Below are 23,355 nucleotides of genomic sequence, written 5' to 3'. Positions count from 1 at the left end.
GATTAGGAGTCATAGAAGTTCCTCGTTCATAGCTAAATCTTCCTTTAATCCTTTCTTTACTTTCATACATCCCAAGAAAAAGTGTATAGGGGCATGACAAGCATATCTTCATATTCTCCTCCTATAAAGCAAGAAAAAGTTTTGGGAACAAAGAACTTCATACAAAGCAGAAGAGGTAAGCCAATATCTCACAGCTGTCTACCAGGGCTTTACACACTTCCACAGCTGCCCTATCAATGAGAACTGTTTATTTTAATGGTATACTGAAAAGAAAAATACTCTGGAAAATTCCAAACCAGCAGAAAAAAAGCCATTATTTCTCTGATTTATAAGCAATTTTCTATTACGTAAAGCACATCAATTCAATATTTAATTTAAGGGTTCCTAGGACTCCATGGGGAAGCCATTCTGTTAAGTTTCAGTTTATATTGTAAACAGTATTGATGAACGTAAGATCATATCAATAACTTGACTGAATCATACTAAAGCTAACCTTAGCCTACCTAAATGTTCTTAAACAGGTTGATTGGACAGGGTCCATGCTGATTTTAAGGTGTGTTTGTCTACATGCTTAGTTACATTTTCTTTTATTATTAGTTCTATCAGTTTGCACATAACAGACGCTAAGCTTGCTGACTTAATAACTTCTTAGATCTTCCTGGATCCCTTTTTAAAAAATCCATTGTAAAACTTACAGCTATAAGTTTATAAATTGTGTTGTCAGTTTTTGTTACATGAAAAATAAGTATCTATCTGTTTCACTGGCAATGAAAACTGAAATTATCTTAATCTCCCAGAACGTTGCTGAGCCTTTTAAAAAAATCCTATAAACTACTCTTGGTACTTTTATGAATTCTTAGAATTTCTCATTCAAACAAGTTCATTTGCCAGGCAACAAGGAAGCTAAAGAGAAAAGTTAGCGTCTTCTGTTGTTCAGTGATACTAAATACAAGGATGTCATTGAGCTCATCTTACAAGGGAAGTCATTAATTTGGAAGGTTAACAGCTGCATGTAATGGACAGACAAGGAAATATAATGCTAAATGGAAGAGCCATTTCCTATTTTTTCTTAAGACTGGAGACATGCATTTTGTTAGATCAGAATTAATGTCTTTTATACAACAGGAACACATTTATAAAGAATAGTTTTTTTTAAAAAAAGGGCACTATCTTAAACAGAAAGTGACCACCATATAAACATGGATATTGAAGAGTTATGCCCCTACCCTATAATACACTTACTGTGTTATGTGCTACAGACAGATACAATGGGGCTTTTTTTCTGAATAAAATGTTACGGACCACAAGACATATCTGTTTTGTAAAATAAGACTAAATTCTGTAAGTTGTACAATTTCCAGCAAACCCTTCCAAAATTAAGGAGTTATTTAATAAGTATTAATTATACATATAAAAGTGTACATTGTCCAGAATTGTATCTAGACACAAATATAATTGTTTATTGTCCTTTGCTTACAAAAAATATTAAAAGTCCTCATATAGATACTTTAAAACAGCAATACCTTGAAAAGATTTTTCAAAGTATTTTTTTTCAAATACAGTAGATATTTTATACAAACTTTGTAATCCACATGTATGCATGCTGTGCCTATTCAATTTGCTTAATCTAATACTTTATTTTTAAATTTTCTGTTATAAATGGAATGTCCATAAAACAGAACGAAAGGAGGAAAATGGAATAGACAATTGCCTACATCTCTTATCCCTAAAAATATAGTCACCATTTCTAGACAGTATGTAACCCTGATCAGAACAGAATCAACAGAATCACATATATCCCTTCCATACATATACAATCATTTTAATTATATTTGCAATATATTTTTCACAAAATATTTATATACCCTTTTATTCCTGTCATTGGTTTCATGCACTTTGTTTTTAAAACAGCAACTTATATCTTCATTATTACGCACAAATCCCAAAGTGTATTTCATTTACAAAATACAGTGCCTGAGATAATGCATGCAGCTATAAACAAGCAACACAAAAATCTATAACTAAAGAATATACATCAGAAATGGAATACTAGTTTGCGATGCTAGAAGGGAACTGGGTTATTTTCTCTAATGGTTAGCAAATCCTAGAGATGTCCACATGCATAATCTACAGGGTGTTATGGAACAGCCTATCTCTCTACATACCCTTTGATACCTCAAAGGAAGCCACAAGCTTAGCCAAGTATTCAACTGGGAACTGGCCCAGAATAAACTCCTGCTTCTTAGTGCTGCTGCTATCACTCTCCATTTCCTTCCCCTCTTCATAGTAGGCCTTTTTCCACCTAGATGAACATGCATGATTGAATGCAGCTATCTGTTTGCTTTTCCACTGGAACTTTGCTCTTAGGAAGATTTGAGCATCCTAACCAGGAGATAAACAGCAAAAGAGAAATGAAGCCTGCTGAAGTCCTAAGGCAGGAAGAAGGGAGAAGTCCCTATCCATCCTGAATATATGTCCTTTTCCCTTGGGCAGCTGTGACTGTATCAAATATCACCAACAAAATCCAAATCCTGCTTGGATTCCCAGCTGTGGCAGGAGTCTATAAACCCTTCCTGCTTCACATAAACAAAGCAAGAAATCTCTTTCTTTAGAGAAAATCCCACTTGAAACACCTGTTTTATTTGTCTCAGCTTATATCAAAGCTTTTTCTACTGTGAAAATAATTAGCTATAAACTCTATTAAGAAAGAAAAAGAGGTATTTTACAAGAAAAACAAATTGCAAACTGTAAAATTTAATGTTACAGTCTCCCAAGTATTAACATTCTGAACTGCAAAACAGTTTTGAAAAATGTAGTCCTCCCGTTCGCAAAAGTCTTCAAACTTGCTTAAGTAAAGAAATGTTTGTTAAGCCAGGAGTATAACTGACAAAAAACTGAATCAGCTAAACTTCAAATCACTCAAAAGTTATAAATTCCCATTAGAAAATGATTCAGTACTTTCCATAAAATACCAGAATAGACTTCATTTGGACAATCAATACAAGGCTTTGTAAAACAAGGCTTTAGAAGCAATGAGCAAATATATCGGTCATAATCTTGATCACATTGGGGCTTTACAATGAATAGCCAAACTTGTGATAAACCAGAATCCCAAATTATTCCAAAGTATTGACACAAAACAAAACAAAATATCCTCACATTAACTTGATTTCCTGATTTTTGATATCACACTTTATCTCTGAATTAATGTTGTGCCAAGATACTGCACAAAAGGATAAAGGTAGAGAGAACAAGGGAGAGGTATACCTAAGCCATACTCAGGTTTATTGTCTAAATAGTCATAATATCAAATTATTGACTATTTCTAATTTTAAAAAAAATTCATAAACCCAAGTTTAAGAATTGTAAAAAGTTTTCTTGCCTTGACAGTGTTCTACAAAGACTTTAATGCTTTGCAGATAAGTTGCTCATAAATGCAGTCACTTTGAAACTGCCATTAATAATCATATGAAAGAGTGCAGCTGCTGAGCAATTAGATGGAAATCTGGTTACATTTTCATTCGTGGCATTGCTTTTTCAGAATTTCACAAGCCCTAGAAACACATGCTTTACAACCGTCATACAAATCCGAACAAGATTTCCTATCAAGCAGGTGTCCAGATCAAGACTTCATAGGGGTTCTTAACCCTTTTCCTGAACACAAGGCTATCAAATGTACAAATACAACTGCTACATTATGAGCGAAAGTGTTCTATCTTTCATAAGATATAATATTTCACTCTTCATGAACATCCAATTACTAATAACCATCACAACTGTTAAGAAAAGAAGAGCTGCTTCTGGAGGAAAAAAGGGAGATTGAAGAGACTCTGAAAAAAGAGCTGACAATCCTAAAGATTATTATTGTTAGAAGATTGTTATAAAAGAAAGGGATATAAAATTGGTTTATTTGATCAAGTTACAATAGATGTCTTACTATTTCTGGTAATCCTTAATGGACTTCGACTGACATCAAAACTGAAATGACGATGCTTTACGTATTTGTTTATGAGAATAGGATCCAAGAAGAATAGATAAGTTTTGTATTTTAAGAGGAGGTGATAAATTACTAATATTTATTTTTATGATGCAGATGGTCAGTCACTTCTTTGTATATTTTTCTTTTCTATTTGTACTTTTCTTTCTTCTCTAGTTCTATTTTTTTCTTTCTTCTCTGCACCTTCTGCTGTTTCTTTTTATTCTTCTAACTTTTTCGTTTCTATTAGTTTTTATTGTTGTAACTATAATCCTTAATAACATTACTATAAAAAAGAAAGGAAAAGCAAAACCATAAAATGGAAATATCAGTTTCAGAATAATATTCAATATAAATTATATAGTTTTAACTAACAGTCTCAGTGAATTCAGCTGTATTTATTTCAAGGGAAGTAAGTGGATGTTTCCAACCTAAAAGAAACAAAATGTATATTGGAAGACTGCACTATTGTTTGGAATTATTAACATTTTTTTAGAAACTACAAAAAATATATAATATATTAGCAAAATACTCTCAGAGATCTTTCTCTACAAAACTCCATATAGAAAAAAAATTACAATTTAATTAGTGAGCATAATAAAGACAAGAATAAGAAATAGGATATGACAAATTTATATTTTATTTTTCACATTAAAACTTTAAATTGTCCCTGAACTGAAATGGAAGCTAATAAAGATTCATTCATCACTAATGAATGAATATAGTTCATGAACTGTATTAAGTAAACAGGGGACAGGGGAGTTAGGAGATTCAAATTAGCATATCCCCTGCCTTCACATCTTCCCACCAGTTATATGTGCTATATAGAGTGGCACATGCCTCACTAACTGGAGATTAACAAAGCATGCTTAACTGAAGCAGGGTTATTTTTTCTATGTTTTAAAAACACGCTGAAAGCCTTCAGAACAGATTGAAACATGAACATAAGCAACAATGACAAATGTCACCTTGACTCTCTAATCAGAATAGTATAGACATTCTAATGGGTTTCTAGAATGGTGCAAGGTAATTCAATCTCCTTTTCTATTGGTAATCCAATCTATGTACCTAAACCAACACTATTGCTATAAAATTATATTGTTAGTCTCCATGAAGTGACTGGGGAAGATCCTGAATGTGAGGTAGTTCTGTTTATATGAAATAAAAGCAATATCAAATAAGGAACTATCATATTTTTCGGACTATAAGATGCTCTGGACACACCTAGCTTTGGGGGAGGAAAACAAGGGGGGGGGGGGAAATCTGTCTCTGACACCCAGCATCCATCCGTTATTCATCTGGCCTGTTTGGTGCAGCCCGTTTGCCACGGCCTGTTTGCTGCAGCCTGTTCTCTGCCGTCACTGCTGCCCATTTGCTGTCACCGCCCATTTGCCACTGCCACTGCAGCCCATTCTAGAACAGCTGCACCAATCCCCCTCCTCCCGCCGCAATATTCGGAGTATAAAACACACAGACATTTCCACCCACTTTGGGGGGGGGGGGAGTGCATCTTATATGTCAAAAAATATGGTAATCATTTGATCCTATTTGTCATCCACCCTTGACTACCGATCTCCCAAAATTATATTTCCAAGCCGTTTGCTTTTCAAAAGAAGCCATGGAACTTGCTTAGAAATGCCAGTGCTTTAGAGCCTGTCAAAACTATAGCAGGAAGAGAAAAGCATATTCTCATATTCTCTGGGTTTCCCTTTAGATACTCTTTATATAGCAGTAACATTCTAACTGTATATCTGTTTACCCCTTAGATAATCCACTAAAATTTAATAAATACCCTATATTTCTTTTCCCTCCCAAGATACTGTAGGTAGTACAATTAACCGCTATATGTGATATGATGAGCCTATGAGATATATTCAGTGTTTGACAGTTTTCTTCTTCAAGTTTACAAATATTTAATTGTAAACAGTTAAACAGTTGATGGTCATTTATCACTTAGATTGTAGGAGTTTTTCCTGTTTACATACTGTAACTAGCATTACATTAGTGCCAAAATTATGGCTATAAGAATATATCACACTTGTAACTAATGGGCATCACTTAGAAATAGAAATAGATAGTAGGAGGTAGCTATTTAGACGTTGAGTCCAATCCTATTGCTTAGTGCAGGAATTCCATCTCATCATCCCCATTTAACATTTCAGTTCTGTCTGAAATGTTAAATGGTTATGACAAAGTCTCCTAAGGTGTAAGATTAATTGTTAAATAATTGTATAGCTATAGAATGCAAAGTAAACTATTTAGTTCATATATTTTCATTATGAGAGAAAGACAGAATTATACATATATAAAACGTATATATTTTAAGATGTATTAAATTACAGATTTTCTTTCTTTCATTCTTATATAATTATAAAAGTGTAGAATTTTTTAAATTATAATTTTTTTATAATTCAACATACTATTTATTTTCTTTATTATCTGATATGGTAAATATAAATGTCAGTATCAATTTATACTTCTATTTTATTTTCCACAAACTTGGATAATCGGCAATTGTCTTTTAATTAGTTACAACATTTTTTCTGCCTTTAATTTTAAACAATGTATCATGATACTTTTTTTAAAAAAAAAACCATTCTCTCTCTAAAATTCCAACTCTATGGAAAAAATGTGATATCATCCACTTATTTACCTTGGCCTTTTCACCAATGACATTTCTCTCCAACTCCGCTATCTTCCTGTTCAAATGATCTACTATTTCCTTCTCCTTCAGCAGTTCAGCTGTTTCAGATTTCTGCTCTGCTTCCAAGAGAGCACACTCCATATCCATCTAAGAACATTAAAAAAAATTCTCTGCCTCAATCTTCTTTATAAAGAAATTCCAACATACAGTATATCTTGAAAGCTTATTTATATGTGATATTTGAATACAAACACTGTCCTTAGAAAGAAACATGTTTTAAATAGAGAAGTATATCTAAACAAACATAAAATGCTGCAAAATATTGAATTCTTAAATCAAACTTCAACAAACTTATTTTCATAGAATGTCTAGCTATTCTGTCTTGTAGTTTTGAGAACTTCCTTCCAATCATTGCATTAGCACTTTGGAGCAAAAGTAAGATTGCAATAAAATACAATTAATGGAAATGTCTATGATTGGGCTAAAATTAGTAAGAATGGATTGAGAGGACACTTTACAAATAGGATTTAGACTTATATACCGCTTCACAGTGCTTTACAGCACTCTCTTAACAATTTATAGAGTCAGCATATTGCCCCTCACAATCTCAGTTCTAATGTTACCAATCTTGGAAGGCTGAGTCAACGTTGAGTTAACGAGGATCAAACTTCTGGCAGTGAGCTGAATTAGCCTGCAATACTGTATTCTAACCACTGTGTCATCACGGCTCATGCCTTTGGATGCTCTGGGTTTTCAGAAGTACAATTTACTGAACATCAGACAGTATCGAGAGCAATTGCTACCACTGCCAGGATCATCACAGGTACAATTCTTTAAAGATGTAGTAAAGAATAAATCCCAACCTATATGGGAGGGTTAATTCTGAACTAATATGTATAATTTGATTGGCAGTATGAAAAGCAAGACTGCAGCCCCAAATTATTTATTTATTTAATTAATTAAATTTGTATGCTGCTCATCTTTAAACCAAACAGCTTTGGGATACTTAAGTCTTAATTTACCAGTGTCCAATTTACAGTCTCGATTATAACTACTAAATCTAATTATCTACCCTATCTTAGTTTTGCTTCTGAATTATATTAATTTCTAGGACTAATTCCATGTAGGAAAGTACTAAGTGAGTTACCATATTTTTCGGAGGATAAGACGTACCGGAGTATAAGACGCACCAAGGTTTTGAAGAGGCAATTTTTTTTAAAAAAGTAGGTAGGTAGATAGAGGGATAGAGAGGGAAAGAAAGGGAAATACAGTAGGGAGAGAGAGTGTGTGTGTAGGTAGGTAGGACAGAGAAAGAAAAATAGAAAGAGATAGAGAGAAATACAGTAGATAGGTAGGGAGAGAGGGGGGGGGGAGAGAGAGAGAGAGTAGGTAGGTAGAGGGATAGAGAGAGAGAAATAGAGAGAGAAATACAGTAGATAGGTAGGGAGAGTGAGAGAGTGAGTGGGTAGATAGATAGAGGGAGAGAGAGAGAGAGAAATACAGTGGGTAGGTAGGGAGGGAAAGAGAGTAGGTAGGTAGGTAGATGTTTCCAGGTGTATTTATCCATGTGCTGGATAAGGAAATCGCTGACAATCTGCAGCACCTAAGACTTTGTTTTTGCTGGCACAGCACTTGATCAATGTAATTTTCATCAATCAGTTAAAGAGCTTTCCAAAAGGAAAAAAAAAGTTTTTGCACTCTGCAAACCTCCCAAAAATGGCCCGTTTTTCACAAAAATGCCCCCACCCTTTTAAAGGCATGAATAGCCTTGGGGGGCTTGCAGAGTGTTCCAGGGGGGGCAAAAAGGAGCAAAAAATGGCCTGTTTTTCGTGAAAATGGGCCCGTTTTTTGTCAAAGAAATGCATGCATAGCCTTACGGAGGCTTATAGAGTGCTGCTGGGGCTGGGGAGGGGGCAAAAAACAGCCCTTTGTTTGTTCATTTCTGCCCTCCCCAGCCCCCATAAGGATATGCACGGCCATTTTGGTGAAGGAAGCAGGGCTTCGGGAGGCAAAAAAATGCTGTATTTGGTGTATAAGATGCACCCAAATTTTCAGCCTCTTTTTTGAGAAAAAAAGGTGCGTCCCATATTCCGAAAAATACAGTAGTTGATATTGTGGACAAAGTTAACTGGTATAATTATTTCTTTGTATATTCACTTTTTTTTTTAGGGATGCAGTGGCTCAGTGGGTAAGACACTGAGCTTGTTGATCAGAAAGGTTGGCAGTTCGGCAGTTTGAATCCCTAGTGCCATGTAACAGAGTGAGCCCCTGTTACTTGTCCCAGCTTCTGCCAACCTAGCTGTTCGAAAGCACGTAAAAAATGTAATTAGAAAAATAAGGACCACTTTGGTGGGAAGGTAACAGCGTTCGGTGCGCATTTGCCGTTTAGTCATGCCGGCCACATGACCATGGAGACATCTTTGAACAGCGCAGGCTCTTCAGCTTTGAAACGGATATGAGCACCACCCCCTAGAGTTGGGAATGAGTAGCACATACTGTATGTGCGAGGGGAACCTTTACCTTTTATATTCACTTTATTTGTGGTCATGAGATGTTCTTTATGATAAATGCCATTTTCATTATCTGTATAAATGTTTTGAAAATAAGTATGGATTGTATAATAAGAAATTATAGCATATTTAAAGATGAAAATGCATCATTCAGAAATAAAAAAAGAGATTTTATACCTCTCTGGAGGATTCATCCATCTGATCATTTAAATCTTTGATCTTTTGTTCAAGTTCTTCCAGGTTATTTAGTATTATAATGCGCTGTTCTTCCATTTGATTAAGTTCTGATGTTATTTGTTCATTGCTTATGCATTCTGGTGACTGTAACAAATCAATAATTGCCTTTTTTAAAGAAGAGCTTTTAAAGGATGAACCTGGAATCATCATTTTTTTTCTTTTCCTAAAACAACCAACTTAAAATTAAATAATAATAACCTAATACACATTAAGTAATCCTGTTCTGTTACAGTACATTCTAGAATATTCATTCATTTTCATATATTTTTTTCTATAAACAAAATAAGCACAAACACAAAAGCACGCAGAAAATATAATTATTGTGAAATCATTTCAAAGCTTGGTACGAAAGTTCTTAAAAATGTAATTCTATAAATTCTATTTAGCGTGTTTCCTACAATGCTGTGGTTAAAGGAATCCAGTTTGAAAGTGGGAGGCAATGAGTTCTAGCTCCACCTTATGCAATTGTGCAACCCTGATTACACAGCCACATTCTCTCAGCCTAGGAATAAGGCAATAGTAAACTACTTCCAAAAATCTTGCCAAAAAAAAACAGGGACTGGTCCAGGCAGTCATCAAGACTCAACATGGACTTGAGCAAGGAAAAAAAGATATATATTCTCCCATTGAGGTACGTTGTTTCCCTTATTGAAAACATTTCTTGATCATTTTCTCTAGAAATTGTGGAGATAATCTGTTTGAGCTAGATGTCAACATATAAAATTAAAATGCTGCTCTCTTTAATTTTGACTATTGATTTAACTGCAATCTGTGTGATGATGCTTATGATTCCTTCCTGTCATCTCAAAGGAAAATACATTTTCAGGAAAGCAGATTTTGATGAAGAGAAGTGGCACCTGAAAATCACACAGCTTTCTTTTGTGTACTGATAATGATAATCAATCACAAACTACATTGCAATCTATGTCTGCCTCCAGAAAACAACTGTCTTTCCCTCTCCCACCTATCCTCCAAATATAGTGTCTTTGGAACAGTTCCTAAAAAGAAAAAAAAACTAAGTACGTCTGGAATTGCTGTTTGGTAAAACACACCAACAATTAACATTTTTCTACAGTCCTTCCACCAGAAATAGTATTATTTTTACCTTTGACATAATGCTTAGATAGGGAGATTCAGTGACATCCTTCAGGAAAGTAGAAGATAAAGGTGAACTTGTCCTGTTGCCATTTAAATGTTTATTCGTTCTGATTCCTCTTGAGGTAAAGAAACCCATAGAATTTTGTCCAAGATCACTGAGCTCAGAGAAATCAGAATCTTCCGCTGGAAGCTGCAAAAGATCTCTGAATCTTGAGTCTGCTATTATCTGAGAGTCTTCAAAGACAGAATCTTCATCAGACAACTGGAGTTTTTCAAGTTCTTTATTAATTTTCTGAACATCCGCTACGGTAGTGACTGTGGCAGGTTCATTGTCAGACTTGGAATATTCTGCACACAGATTAAGAATGGTCTCTAGTCTCTGGCGCTCCTAATATTGAAAGAAATAATTAAAAGTAGAATATCTACCACATTCACATATTTTGTGGGCATCGCAACATTTATTCAAGCATGCAGAAACTATCAATGTCAACCAAACTTTATTCTAAATTATTAATATTTATATTTAATATACATATTAAAGGAGAACTTCAGTATTAATGGATAATCAGAATCCAATGAATGATCAGAATGAAAATTGGTTAGCACTTTACCATTCAATCAAAGGGCCTTAAGAAAGGCAGTTTCAAACCCGCAATCCACCATTTATTTTAAAATTTATTACTAAACTCATAAAATCAGAGACTGAATATAGTTCGGTCTCTGGCACTCAGAATCACCTTGAACCATAGCAAATAATTGATAGACAGACAGATTGACACAGATAAATATTCAATTGTTCAAAATTACAGTAAAACGACGGCTTTCATTTTCTTCCATTCTGTAAAACTGAAGACATTTAACATACAAATGAAATACAAAAGAAAGAATAAAGGCCTATCTTATGGCATCCAAAGAAATAACAGACTATCTCTTCCAAATCCAAAGTAAACCCTGAGCAAAAAGTCAAGACTATTCATGGAAATAACCAGTTTTACTATGCTAACTCTATTGATTTTGCTTTGAACTTCTGTGTGTGTTTTTGTCTTCTCTTGCTTTCTCCCCACATTCCTTTTTCCAGTGAGATCTTTTGAAGGACCACATCTCCCCAGCCCACCAGAGCATGAAGGAAACGGTATGTTGTATGCCCATCCATTATAGAGGCACAACTTGTAGGACCAAGGAAAAGTCCTTCTCTATGGTGCTTGCCTCCCTTTGGAATATCATTCTCCCATTGACTGAATTACTTAACAAAGTAAAACCTTGTTACTTTTATGGAAGACCTTGAATATGTGGTTTTGTCAGGAGATCTGGGGACCCTTCATTGATATGGATTCAATCAAATGGCTGGAGTAAGTATGGAAGGGACATTTATATTTTAATGTTGTAAATCACCCAGAGTCAATGTGTGTGAATTGGGCGGCCTATAAATTTGTTTAAAATAAATAAATATCTATAGCTTCAACTTCATTCCTTTAATATCGGAATTTCTCATTAGATAATACTTTAATGAGTATTATCTAATGCAAGCTTGGACAGTTTCTCAGGGGTTGCCACAAAGAAGAGGGAGTCAAACTATTCTCCAAGGCACCTGAGGGTAGAACAAGAAGCAATGGGTGGAAACTAATCAAGGAGAGAAGCAACTTAGAACTGAGGAGAAACTTCCTGACAGTTAGAACAATTAATCAGTGGAACAGCTTGCCTCCAGAAGTTGTGAATGCCCCAATACTGGAAGTCTTTAAGAAGATGTTGGATAGCCATCTGTCTGAAACGGTATAGGGTTTCCTGCCTAGGCAGGGGGTTGGACTAGAAGACCTCCAAGGTCCCTTCCAACTCTACTATTGTATTGCATTGTATAGTTACACTTTTGTATTTCAGGCCGGCAACACATTTTGTTCTATATTTCTACTGGTGGCTACCAACTAATAAAGAACTCAAGTATTATGTCTTCCATAAGTCTTCTGCATGTAAGACATTTTTTTAAAAGAAAAAGTCTAAATAATTTGTAAAAAAACCCAATATCCTTATACTCTACTCCCTTAGAATTTCTTCTTGTGTTTCTATAATTGGTCTGAAAGCAATTAAGATGATGGTAAAAAATTATATTTGCATAAAGAAACATAAACAGCAAATTATATGAATAATTTCACTTCAGTAACATCTAACGGTATTGCTGAATCATACCTATTGAGAAAGTCTAGTCATTTCACAACATAACAATATTACAAAATCTATTGCTAGCTCAAGAGCTTTCTATCTTTAAGTGAAATATGTCACAATTTTAAGAGAATGTATTTTTCGATCTGTGAGCGAAGGTACCTTAGAAGACAACTCTACTCTGCATCAAAAAGCAGTAACAATGAACACATATACTGAGAAGCTTCATCTCAAGAAGTGGTGCTCATTTCCCAAGAGAACCCGAAACAATGAATTCAAATTATGCTTTTCCTTAAATGCAAAGGTAAGAGAAAGCGAAGATATACCGGTAGACATGTAATCAAAGCTTTGCTTAATTACTTAGAAAAGCTTGTTGAGTTCAAAGGGTATAATCCCAAATAAGTACTGAAGCCCACTTAACCCTTTGTTTTAGGAGAAATTGGAGGAGGGTATCAAGTTCAATAATCAAATGTTTGCATATCCATGAAATTAATGCAGAAACTTCTTTATTAAAAGAAAAAAGTCTTTTAAACTATTCAATCACAGTTGATTTTTAAATCTGCCTAACTTATGTAGAAAAGCCCAAATGTGGTATTAAAAACTAAGTTTATACTTTTAAATTACCCCTTAATTTAAATTCCCTTCCTTCCTCTTTTCAAACAAAACATTAAATTAGAAAGATAAAATGGCAATGAAATCCTTGCACCTTAAAACTCCTTTCTTCCCTCCAAGCATTTTCACTGTAAGCCTTCAGCTCTCTCTTCCTTTGCTTAAACAGTGTTCGTTCTCTTCCTCTTAAACCCGAATCCTTGGAGTACCCAACCCATTTCTGAAAGCTCCGTCTGACTGCTGGCCAGGAACACCAACATTCAGCCATTATTCGTTGACTTTACTGCAGAATTACTTTACTGCTTTACTGCTACCTTCACTGCAGAATTAAGAACTGAAATAAACAATGCTTGTCCTCTGAGCCCACCTCCACATATAGTGACAGGATATGTTCGTTTTGGTTTTTTCCCTCACTCACCCTTCAGAATGCAGGATGTATCAAATAGTAGCCCACACACAAATATTTTCCCCTGCCCGGCTCCAAAGGAATGCAGCCGAGGTGTACTTTGATAATGATATGTACCAAACTCTAACTTTTGGACAGAATGCTATCTTGACACTCTACAGATTTCTATTCTTTGCAAGGAAAAAAAATCTACCATTACTAGCAGTTAAAAACACAAATTGGTAAAGGGAAGTTTCTCTCTCTGTCTCTTGCACATATACACTCACTCACTCACTCACACACACACACACAGAGCTGAAAATAGTAAGAAACGACAAATTCTCGCTGCTTACCCCATTTTTACAAAAAATCTTCTACCTTTAAGCAAGAAATATTCTTCCCTTGGCTTTAATCACTACTACAGTGGTAATTGGCTAACATGTTGCATTACATCATTTCTATTTCAAAGTGCACAACGTGATATCACAGAATGTATTTGCAGGAAATTCTTTAGGCTGCTATTTTGTGGTATCTATTTTCACCACAGGACTCCAGCTATTCCTTATTTCACTGCACTTTCATTCTACAAATTTACATAAACTGTGTTTTTAAAGCCAATTCAAATATGTATATATAAATACATAGCCAACAGTGTATCTTTAAAATACAGATAGCTGATATGAGAAGTTGGTTACCAAATTAGTTTTTTTGTTTTTAATGAGTGATAGGAAATAATTTTCAAATAATAGAGTAGAATATGAGAGCTATACTCCAAAAGAATTTTAAGTCATTTTTTTATTAATAGAATCATAAAATATTGAAAGGGACCATTGGGAAAATTCATGTCAGTAAAAATTATCTTGGGACCTTGGATCATCTAATTCAAGCATCTTTCAGTGAAATCCACACCTTCAACTTTCTGCTAAATGTTCATCCTGTCTATTTAAACAACCTTAAAATAATTTTTCACTGTTAAATAGCTTTTACTGATACGATTTTTCCCAATGTTCAACCAAAACTTATTTTATGTATTTTTATCATTATTAGTAAACTATTTTTTTGTCTTATGGAACGGTCTTAATAATTCTGCAATTTCTTATACTAAAGATAGCTATTGTCTCCTCAGAGTCTTATTTGCCAGCCAAAATAAATTCCAAATCTGCAATCACTACTTTATTATTATTATCATCTAATTTATTTATTAAATATGAAACTCAGTCAACTGAACTTTTAAAAATGCATCACAAATACCATTGACTGGTACTGATAGTTGATACTAATTTCTGCCAGAGTGCTAGGTATCAACCAAGTACCTTCTTAAAATATACGATGTTTAGAGTAGCACAGTTTTTTGCAGTTCCGCTGGTGTTATTGCAGGAAGCTGCAATTTGTTGATGTATCTTATAAAATTCTTGGATATGGTACCAAGTGCCCTGATGACAATGGGTATCACTATTACATGCTTCATCCATAATCGGGTAGTTTCGATGGCCAGGTCGCGGTATTTCGTTATTTTTTTCCAGTTCCTTTTCTTCCACTCTGGCATCTCCTGGTACTGTGATGTTAATAAATTGTACGTTTTGGCCCTCTACAACTGTGATATCTGGCGTTTTGTGTTCCAAATGATGACTCGTCTGTATTCGAAAGTCCCACAAGATCTTCATTTTCTCATTTTCAGTAACTTTTTCCACTTTGTGCTCCCATGACTTTTTGGATATAAGTAAGTCATATTTTTTACATAATGACCAGTGGATTAATTTAGCAATTCAGTCATGTCTAGTTTTGTAATCAGTTTGTGCAATTTTGCTGCACATATTCACATATGTGAAAGAGTTTCAACTTTGTTGTTGCAAAGTAGGCAGTTTGGATTGTTAGTGGATTTTTGTATCTTCGCTTTCATGGCATCAGTGTGTAGTGCTTGTTCTTGAGCAGCGAGGATTAAACCTTCTGTTTCTTTCTTGATGGTTCCTGTCTTAAGCCATGTTCACGTCAAGTTGTCATCACATTTTCCTTCAATGTTTTTCCAAGTACTGTCTAAGCTATGCTTTGGTTTTCCATCTATTTAATCTGCCATCCAGCTGTTTTTCCTTATATTCTGCCTTTGTTCCTGTTGTTTTTATACTGTTCTCCATTTTCACAGCCTGTTGTTGTTATTATTATTATTATCCCATGCCACTTACCATCCTGGCTGCTATCCTCTGACATGATCCAATCTGGTAAAATCATTATTCTTTAACTTAACTTTAAATTTATTTAATTTCTAGACCGCCCCTCTCCCAGAAGGGACTCGGGGCGGTGTACAGTCATTCCTAAAGTATGTTGTTCAGAAGTGGTCATAGTAATCTAGGAGCAGTCTGGATTATTACAATAATATAATTCACAATAAAATTATAATGACTATCACATGGTAGCTATTTAAAAATCACAACTGTCCTACGTATACTATCCAGATAACTGACTGTAACCTCTCATTATATATTAACAAATATCACTGGTTTCTAGGCAGTTAAAAAAACTAGGTAATAATTATACATCTATAAGGTCTGTATACATATACAATTAAAGCTACTGTACAGTAAAATTTTGTTAAAAATTGCTTAATAGTCACCATTCTTACTGAGAAATTTACAGAATAACATATTTCTATAAAGTTATGTAATAAATATATAACTATACTAATGAAAAGAAATAGGTTTTTCCATTTTAAAAAAGCATCTTAAGGAATTTGGAATTAATATGTATACATACGTACCACACACATCACACACACACACACACACACACACACACACACACACACGCCCAAAGAGTATTAAAGGATCTCTGGACTAGAATGTAAGTTTATGAACCCATTTGCAGTTTATTCATTGCTGTGATATGAAACAACTGAAACTAAATATCTATGTGACTATATGAATGAAAATCAATTATTTTTAATTTAAGACTACCATCTAGAGGTAAAAGTGTTAATTTCTTTAAAAAACTGAATATGAAATTCTCAGCTTAGACACTAGAGGCAAAATTATCAAACTCTCCTTGTTATTATCCCCTCTCTTTTTCCAGTAACCAAACGTTATTGCTTTTATGCAGAAGCACTTATTTAATTTCAACCCTCCAGCACCAAATATGAAAATCAGAATTGAAATGCATTTACTAATAAGTCATTATCCGGTAACAAATTGAAAAAATGTTATTGTTTTACTGAAAAATATATTGTTTATGCAAAGGTTTTAAGTATAGATACTGACTCACCTTTGACATATAACTGGTTATTTATCTGCCTTACTAGAAATGGCCTTTGTAGTTTAGTTTGGAGAAAACAGAACAAGAAAAATAACTCAGCACTTAAGTGTTTGCTTTCACATTAATTTTCTTTCTTTCTTTCTCAGCCTTACAAAATTTGATCCAGAATTTTCACGCATTTCAAACATTTAAAATATGTATATAATACTGCCTGCCTCCAGGGCATTGAAAGTTGAGTCAGTTATAAGATTACCAGATCTAAATGGTAAAAGTCTGGGAAAACATTAAATGTCAGATGCAGAAAACTCTTAAACACTTATTCTTTTCAGTAGTTTGGATTTTTACAGTACAAATATAATAGCCCCAGTCAGTGAATGGGTGTCAGTGTTTATGCATGTCTATCCGTCCATCCATCTTCCATTTGCTCCAGATACCTCTTATAAAGTCAGATCACAGTGAGTTTAATGAGGTATATTCCCAAATAAATCTTACTACCTTTCATATCTATTTTTTTTAAAATGCTCATTTCCCCACCTTCTAAAAATATATTTTTTTATTCAACTGCTTGCCTATCTGGATGTTCGTCACTGTTAATTTTAAATTTAGAATTTTAAAATCAGAATTCGGAATATTGAATGCATATTCTTTTTAAAGGAATAAAATGTCAAATTGACACATTGAATCCAATGGGATTTGGGTTTCTCAAGCACAGTTGAATCAAAAAGTGGTTGACCTTCAAAACTTTTCAAATTGATGCATCATTCTACTTGTGAATGCCTCCAAAATGTTTGAATGCATATTCCAATGCAGGGTCTTTCACAACAATAATCCTTACAGGATACTACAAGAAAAAACCAATCAAGTGGGAGGAAATTCCTTTATATATAAACGTGCACTCACTTTAACTTTTTAACATGTTTCAAAGCAAAGGACTTACATCCTGTTCAGAAAAACAAAACTATTTGTATAAAGGAAACATCAAATAAATTGGGGGAAAAAATCCTTTGTCCTGCCTCTAAACAGAAAATGGGTTTCTTTCAGACTTTATAAAGGTATAATTGAAGATGTCATCAAAATAATTCATTGCATATTTTTCTCCTTATTTTTTACACTAATATCAAGAGCTTTTAACAATATAGGAATATTTCAGATTACTCTGGAGCATATTCCCTCTGGTTTTCCTATTTTTCAAGCATTTATTTATTTGTATCCCACCTTTATTTTTTTTTATAAATAACTCAAGGCAATGAATATATCCAACACACAGTCACCTCCTATTTTTCTCATAACAACAACCCTGTAGGGTATGTTAGTGATAATTGTTGTACAGCAGCATATGGTTGTATGCAATTCAAAAGGCAGGCATGTTTCCATTTTAATCAATTCCCATCAAGCCCTGGAACCTGAACACTAAATTTAAAAAAATGATAATAAAATAGAATCTCACACAGTTGCTGTATATTTCATCAATCTTGCTTAAAAAATCATGCAAAATTTCAAAATCTTATGCAAATTCATAAGAGGTTCAAAAGACACATTTTTGGAGAGAATTCAATGGGTAAATTTAATTTTAATTTAAAGACTCTGTTCTACGCTGTACCCATTCAATCTTCAGTATGTTATATGATCAAAACATATGGTTTTTATCCTAAAAAGACTATCCATCACTGTTTAAAGCAGCCCCATCAAGCATATGATAAAAATGCAATGGAAGAGCAGCAGATTCTTAATTTGTTATTACATTTTTTTTAAAAAATGTTATTATACAGTGTGAAATAAGTCGCTCTTTCTCTTCTACACCCCTCCTTTGATGGAAAATAAAGTAACATTATCTGTTTTCGTTAATATGTATATTGACTAAAGAAGGTATACCACTGATTCTTAAGAAACAAAATATCTTGGGTTTATATTGTTTCCCAGGCTACGTACAATAGATCAGCCTCTACTGACTTAAATGAGAATTGCAAAATTAAAACCATTTTCAGTACTCTTTAATGACTGTTTTTACAATAGTTAGGCAGGTTAAAATTCTTGGATACAAAAATCCAGACAATGACTAGATAGAAACAGTAGATACAGAATATTCAGTGATATTTGGCAGCCCAGAACTGGGAGCCTAAAATTAGGGTCTAGCTATGAGACAATTCTATATCAGTTTTATATCCATCTATGGTTTTCATCCCTGTCCATCCCTAATCTGTCCCTGTCCATCCCTAATCAGTAGTTTCATAGTAGAGGTTTTTCTAATTCAAGCGCATACAAAAGCAAAGTTTTTTTTAAAAAAGAAAACTGTAAACTGTATACACCACATTAAGGGGTGAACTGGAACCTAGGAATTCAGAATTTTCCCCATACTGTACCTGTGCCTTTATCTGGACTATCTCACTTCACTTTTTATATATTAAATGCAGACATTCTATAGACAAACACTTATTGTATCCATTTTATCAGACCTAGAAGTTTTGGAATTTACAGTCCTAACCTAACTGCAGTAGAATACTAAACTAGATTCTGCCTATGATTAACAGTGTGGTTTTCTTTCTCCAATTTTCTCTTTCCTTTCTTCTGACACTAATTAGTTATTTTTCAATGCAATGTGCACTTTATCTGTTTAATTAACTGAGGTTGAAAAGACAATTTCTTCAGAACAAATAAACTGCTACTATATTTGGCACATGCACTCAACTTTTGTTTAGCTGACTGCCATTTTTCCCCACAAACAAAAGACAATGGGAACCATTCCAAGCAAAGATGTCCTTGTCTGCAAGTCTCACTAAATTAACTGGGAATAAGTCAGGATGAAGTATTCACATATTACACCCATAAAATGAAAAGTGAATTTACATTATCAGGATTTCCTTTTTAAGATATACATTCATGTCTGATGTATTCTTGAAATTATGCCTCACTAATGTCAAATGTTTTAGAGATTTGAAAAAAATACCACAGATGACTTAAGGTTTTTCTCTAAGATATGGGAACTATTCAATGTGCTCAAATTAATAGGTTTTCCAGAGTTCTTTTTTTAAAGAAAATATCACGTCATCTTAAACAGAAAAAAAAGAAAATTCTTATAGTTAAGAATATTATGTATATTAATATTAGATAATTTAAAATCAAACTGATGACAATAATAATGGCATAGAAAAATGTGCTTGCAATTACAAACTGTATAGAGCTGGCCAAAGTTTTATCTAATATATACTGATTTTGAAAATAAATACCAAAATAAATAAACCAAAACAGAAATATTCTCTGTTGAAGTAATACCTATGACTATAATTTATAGAATTTAGGGGGAAAACATGTTTTACATATCTTACCACTGCAAACAATTGTGTCATCAACATTTTTTTTCTGAAGTACTGGATCCCTGCAGGATTTGTGGCTCATAAGTACCTGATCATTTTGTCAGAACACACAAGTCGAAGCACTATAAAGTTCTTTCAATTTCCTACCCTGTATAGATGGCTCCATTGCACTGCTTAGATTTTAAAACAGGATGTGATTTGACCAGTTTTTGTGTGATAGCAAACACTGACGCACATGAAAAATCAAACACCTGAATTGTAAACTGCTACAACAGCTGCACATATAATAAGTAACTTTAAGGGTAATATTTGATATAGTAATAGCAAAACATTGTTAAAAATTAACTGGGGGAAAAAAATATTACCAGTCTCTCCATTTCCTGTTCTTTCAGCCTTTCTTCTCTTTGCCTCCTGTGGTAGTCCATTAGGTCTTCTCTTCCAGAAACAGAACTAATGCTGCTCTTTCTCTCTCGCATGGAAGGAGTCTGCCTGTGGCTTTCCAAATCTGTTTCATCAAACTCCATGGAACTATTGGAAATTCTTCTTCTTGCAGGAAACCCTCTCTCGGCATCAAAGAGAATAAATGAATTATTAGGGCTTGTTCCTGACAATCCAACCCTATCAAAGTCATCAGATGCATATGAGGAAGTAGATGCCAGAAGCATTTTCCTAGCTAGCCGGGGGCTTGCAGGAACACTGAGAGTTGAATTTACATAGGAGTTCACTTCAGGTAGAAAGTTTGAGTATGGCAATACTCCTGAAGCGCAAGTAGAAAAATGAAGGTAATTGTCAGCATCCAGTATATTTTGAGGTAGAGGGTCTTTTTCAATAGTCTTCTTTCTTTTGGAATTCCCAAAAGAGTTTCTGGGTGGTAAACTCAGTGGTGTGAGTTGGCTTTCTGTTGATTTATAAAGCCTGGGCAATGACCGACTATAAACTCCCATGTGGCTCAATGACCCACCCGGATATTTCCTGGTTCTAGGTTCCCGAGCTTCCATTGCTGAATCCTTTTGTTTAGTTGACCTAGCCTGAACGGACATGTCATGTATATTCATTTTCCTGCTTTGTTTTGGACTAGAGGGCATACTGGCAGCTCCAGAGCTGCCGAATGGGGAAATAATGATATCATTTCCTGAATTCCCATTCCACATTGTAAGAAGAGAGCCAGAGTTTTTCCACCCATCCAGTGCTCCTGGGAAATAGACACTATCATGAGATTTATTCTTCTGACTGTACTTTGAATAGGGAAATTTACTCAGATGTCCAAACTGTTTTTCATTTTCTCTGGTAGCATAAACATCAAAGTCTTTCTTTCCAAGGCTGCACCCACTTAACGATGAGAATGTGCCTGACATGGGGCCCATATGCTTTAGAGAAGCATTTTTGTCTGAAAGATAAGAGTTCTCACAAGCCAAAGGTTTGATTCCCTGAATTTTGGAAACAGATGGCATACTTTTAACACTGGATGCAGGGCTCAATTTAGGTGCCAGAGGCTGGGAGAGAGTTAAATAAGAACCAGAGTAATCTTCATTTGTTTTTAATTTCAGACTTGATGAATATTTCTTCTGGCTGAGTTTGTCCATTATATGCTGTAGATCAGTTTCAAGAGAATTCATAACTACTTCTTTTCCCAAACTGGTGTTTTGTAATTCCACCTGGTTTTGCCTATGGCCATATTCTTCCAACATCTTGTTGGAATCTGTAAAAAAGAAAAAAGAGAGAAAACAACAGGAAAGAGTTTTAACAAGTAAATTATTCACTCCTTTCCTAGCTTGCAGTACTTCTACAATTCATACTTCATGTGACTTGAACTCAACAACAAATTTGTAGAAACATTGATTACAGTAAATATAAAGATGAGTAATTTTAAAAACTATTTTCAAATCACAGGATTAAAAAAGTATTACTGTTTTAAACAGCCCTGTTATACAAAAAGAATCATGATAGACCTGTGCAAGATGAGACGTCACCAAATCAATGATGTTAGTGGTATACCAGAAACAAATTTTCTGTATAGGCTATTTATCTTAACTGCCTGCAAAGAAAGAAAGAAAATGAATGGCTGGGAGAAGGGTCAGGATTCTTACTTACAAGTAGGTAATAAATTGTATTGGATAAAAGGCAGAAACTGCCTGATAAAGCTGTCTCAGTTTCAGGAATAATTTATTTATGCATTAAGTTAAGTAAATTCCTGCCACTTAAATTTGTTCTTATAACGATCTCACACATTTGCCCCCCAACAAGCAATGGATGGACATTAAATTAGTGATAATATAATATTCAGAGTCACATAGTCACAAACACTTCCCTTTTACGGGAAAATCTTGTCCTACTTTATATATATTTAAACCTTTTCAACAACAGCCACATTCTTATTGTACAAAACCCTGAAAAATAAGACTTCAAAATTGTAAATGTTAACACTGACAAATAACTTTACACTCCAATTTATATGATATAACTGAAGAGTAAGGGGGAGATATCTCAATTGGCTATCTCATTTATGCAATTAGAAGGGGAGGATTCCTGAATAGATTGAGTATTGCTTTTCAATCTCTCTCCCTATTCCAAAACTCTTTGGATTAATTAAGAAATTTGGCTACCAAGTAGAAACCTATTTTAAAACAATGAATAACATGAAAATGAATTTTATTGCTCATCAATCTACAAGGGGCATTGTTCAACTGGATCATTCTCATCATAGTTACCAGATTGATAAACATTATTTCTAATACATGATCCAGCATAATTTCTTTATTGAGGATGTCAGAAGCTGATTTAAGAAAAATAATAAAATTTAATAGTTCTCTGATGCCAAAATCCCAGACAACAGGGGCTATATATAAGATCCTAGGTTCATTTCTCTCTCTCTCTCTCTCTCTCTCTCTCTCTCTCTCTCTCTCTCTCTCTCTCTCTGTGTGTGTGTGTGTGTGTGTGTGTGTGTATGTAAGAGGGAGGGAACAAAGCATGGAAAATATTGTGCATTAGCAAGAATTTTGCATTACTCCATCCAGCACATACAAGAATAATTCAATTAAAGTGCTAACACGTTCAATATTCTAAACTGCTCATTATTGTTTCTATATTCATTCTAAAGTTAAATTAAGCTGTTGAAAGCAGATTTTGAGCATCTGCAAATCTGGTTCTGTTTAAATATATGGAATATTAAAAGAGGTTTAGAGAGGGAA

At 34.1% G+C, this 23,355-nt stretch overlaps 1 protein-coding gene across 6 annotated transcripts in view; it reads right to left on the bottom strand.

Annotated features, from left to right (window-relative positions):
• The window catches only part of PHLDB2 (pleckstrin homology like domain family B member 2), a 61,241-nt gene that overhangs the window by 28,007 nt on the left and 9,879 nt on the right, over nucleotides 1-23,355 (bottom strand). For 5 of the 6 annotated variants that reach the window (XM_081953303.1, XM_081953304.1, XM_081953308.1 and 2 more), the window contains exons 3-6: nucleotides 20,533-21,866; nucleotides 10,473-10,853; nucleotides 9,308-9,451; nucleotides 6,630-6,767 (exon numbers count right to left, since the gene is read on the bottom strand). In XM_081953303.1, coding sequence (XP_081809429.1) covers nucleotides 6,630-6,767; nucleotides 9,308-9,451; nucleotides 10,473-10,853; nucleotides 20,533-21,866 — 1,997 coding nt within the window. Of the gene's footprint in view, nucleotides 1-6,629; nucleotides 6,768-9,307; nucleotides 9,452-10,472; nucleotides 10,854-20,532; nucleotides 21,867-22,116; nucleotides 22,203-23,355 lie in introns of all 6 variants that reach the window. The other variant, XM_081953305.1, reaches the window with a different exon arrangement.

The sequence above is a fragment of the Natrix helvetica genome (assembly GCF_964273705.1).
Source record: "Natrix helvetica genome assembly, chromosome: 4".
Lineage (NCBI taxonomy): Eukaryota > Metazoa > Chordata > Lepidosauria > Squamata > Natricidae > Natrix > Natrix helvetica.
Note: the sequence above shows the minus strand (reverse complement) of the source record. Positions and strands in the feature narration are given on the sequence as shown.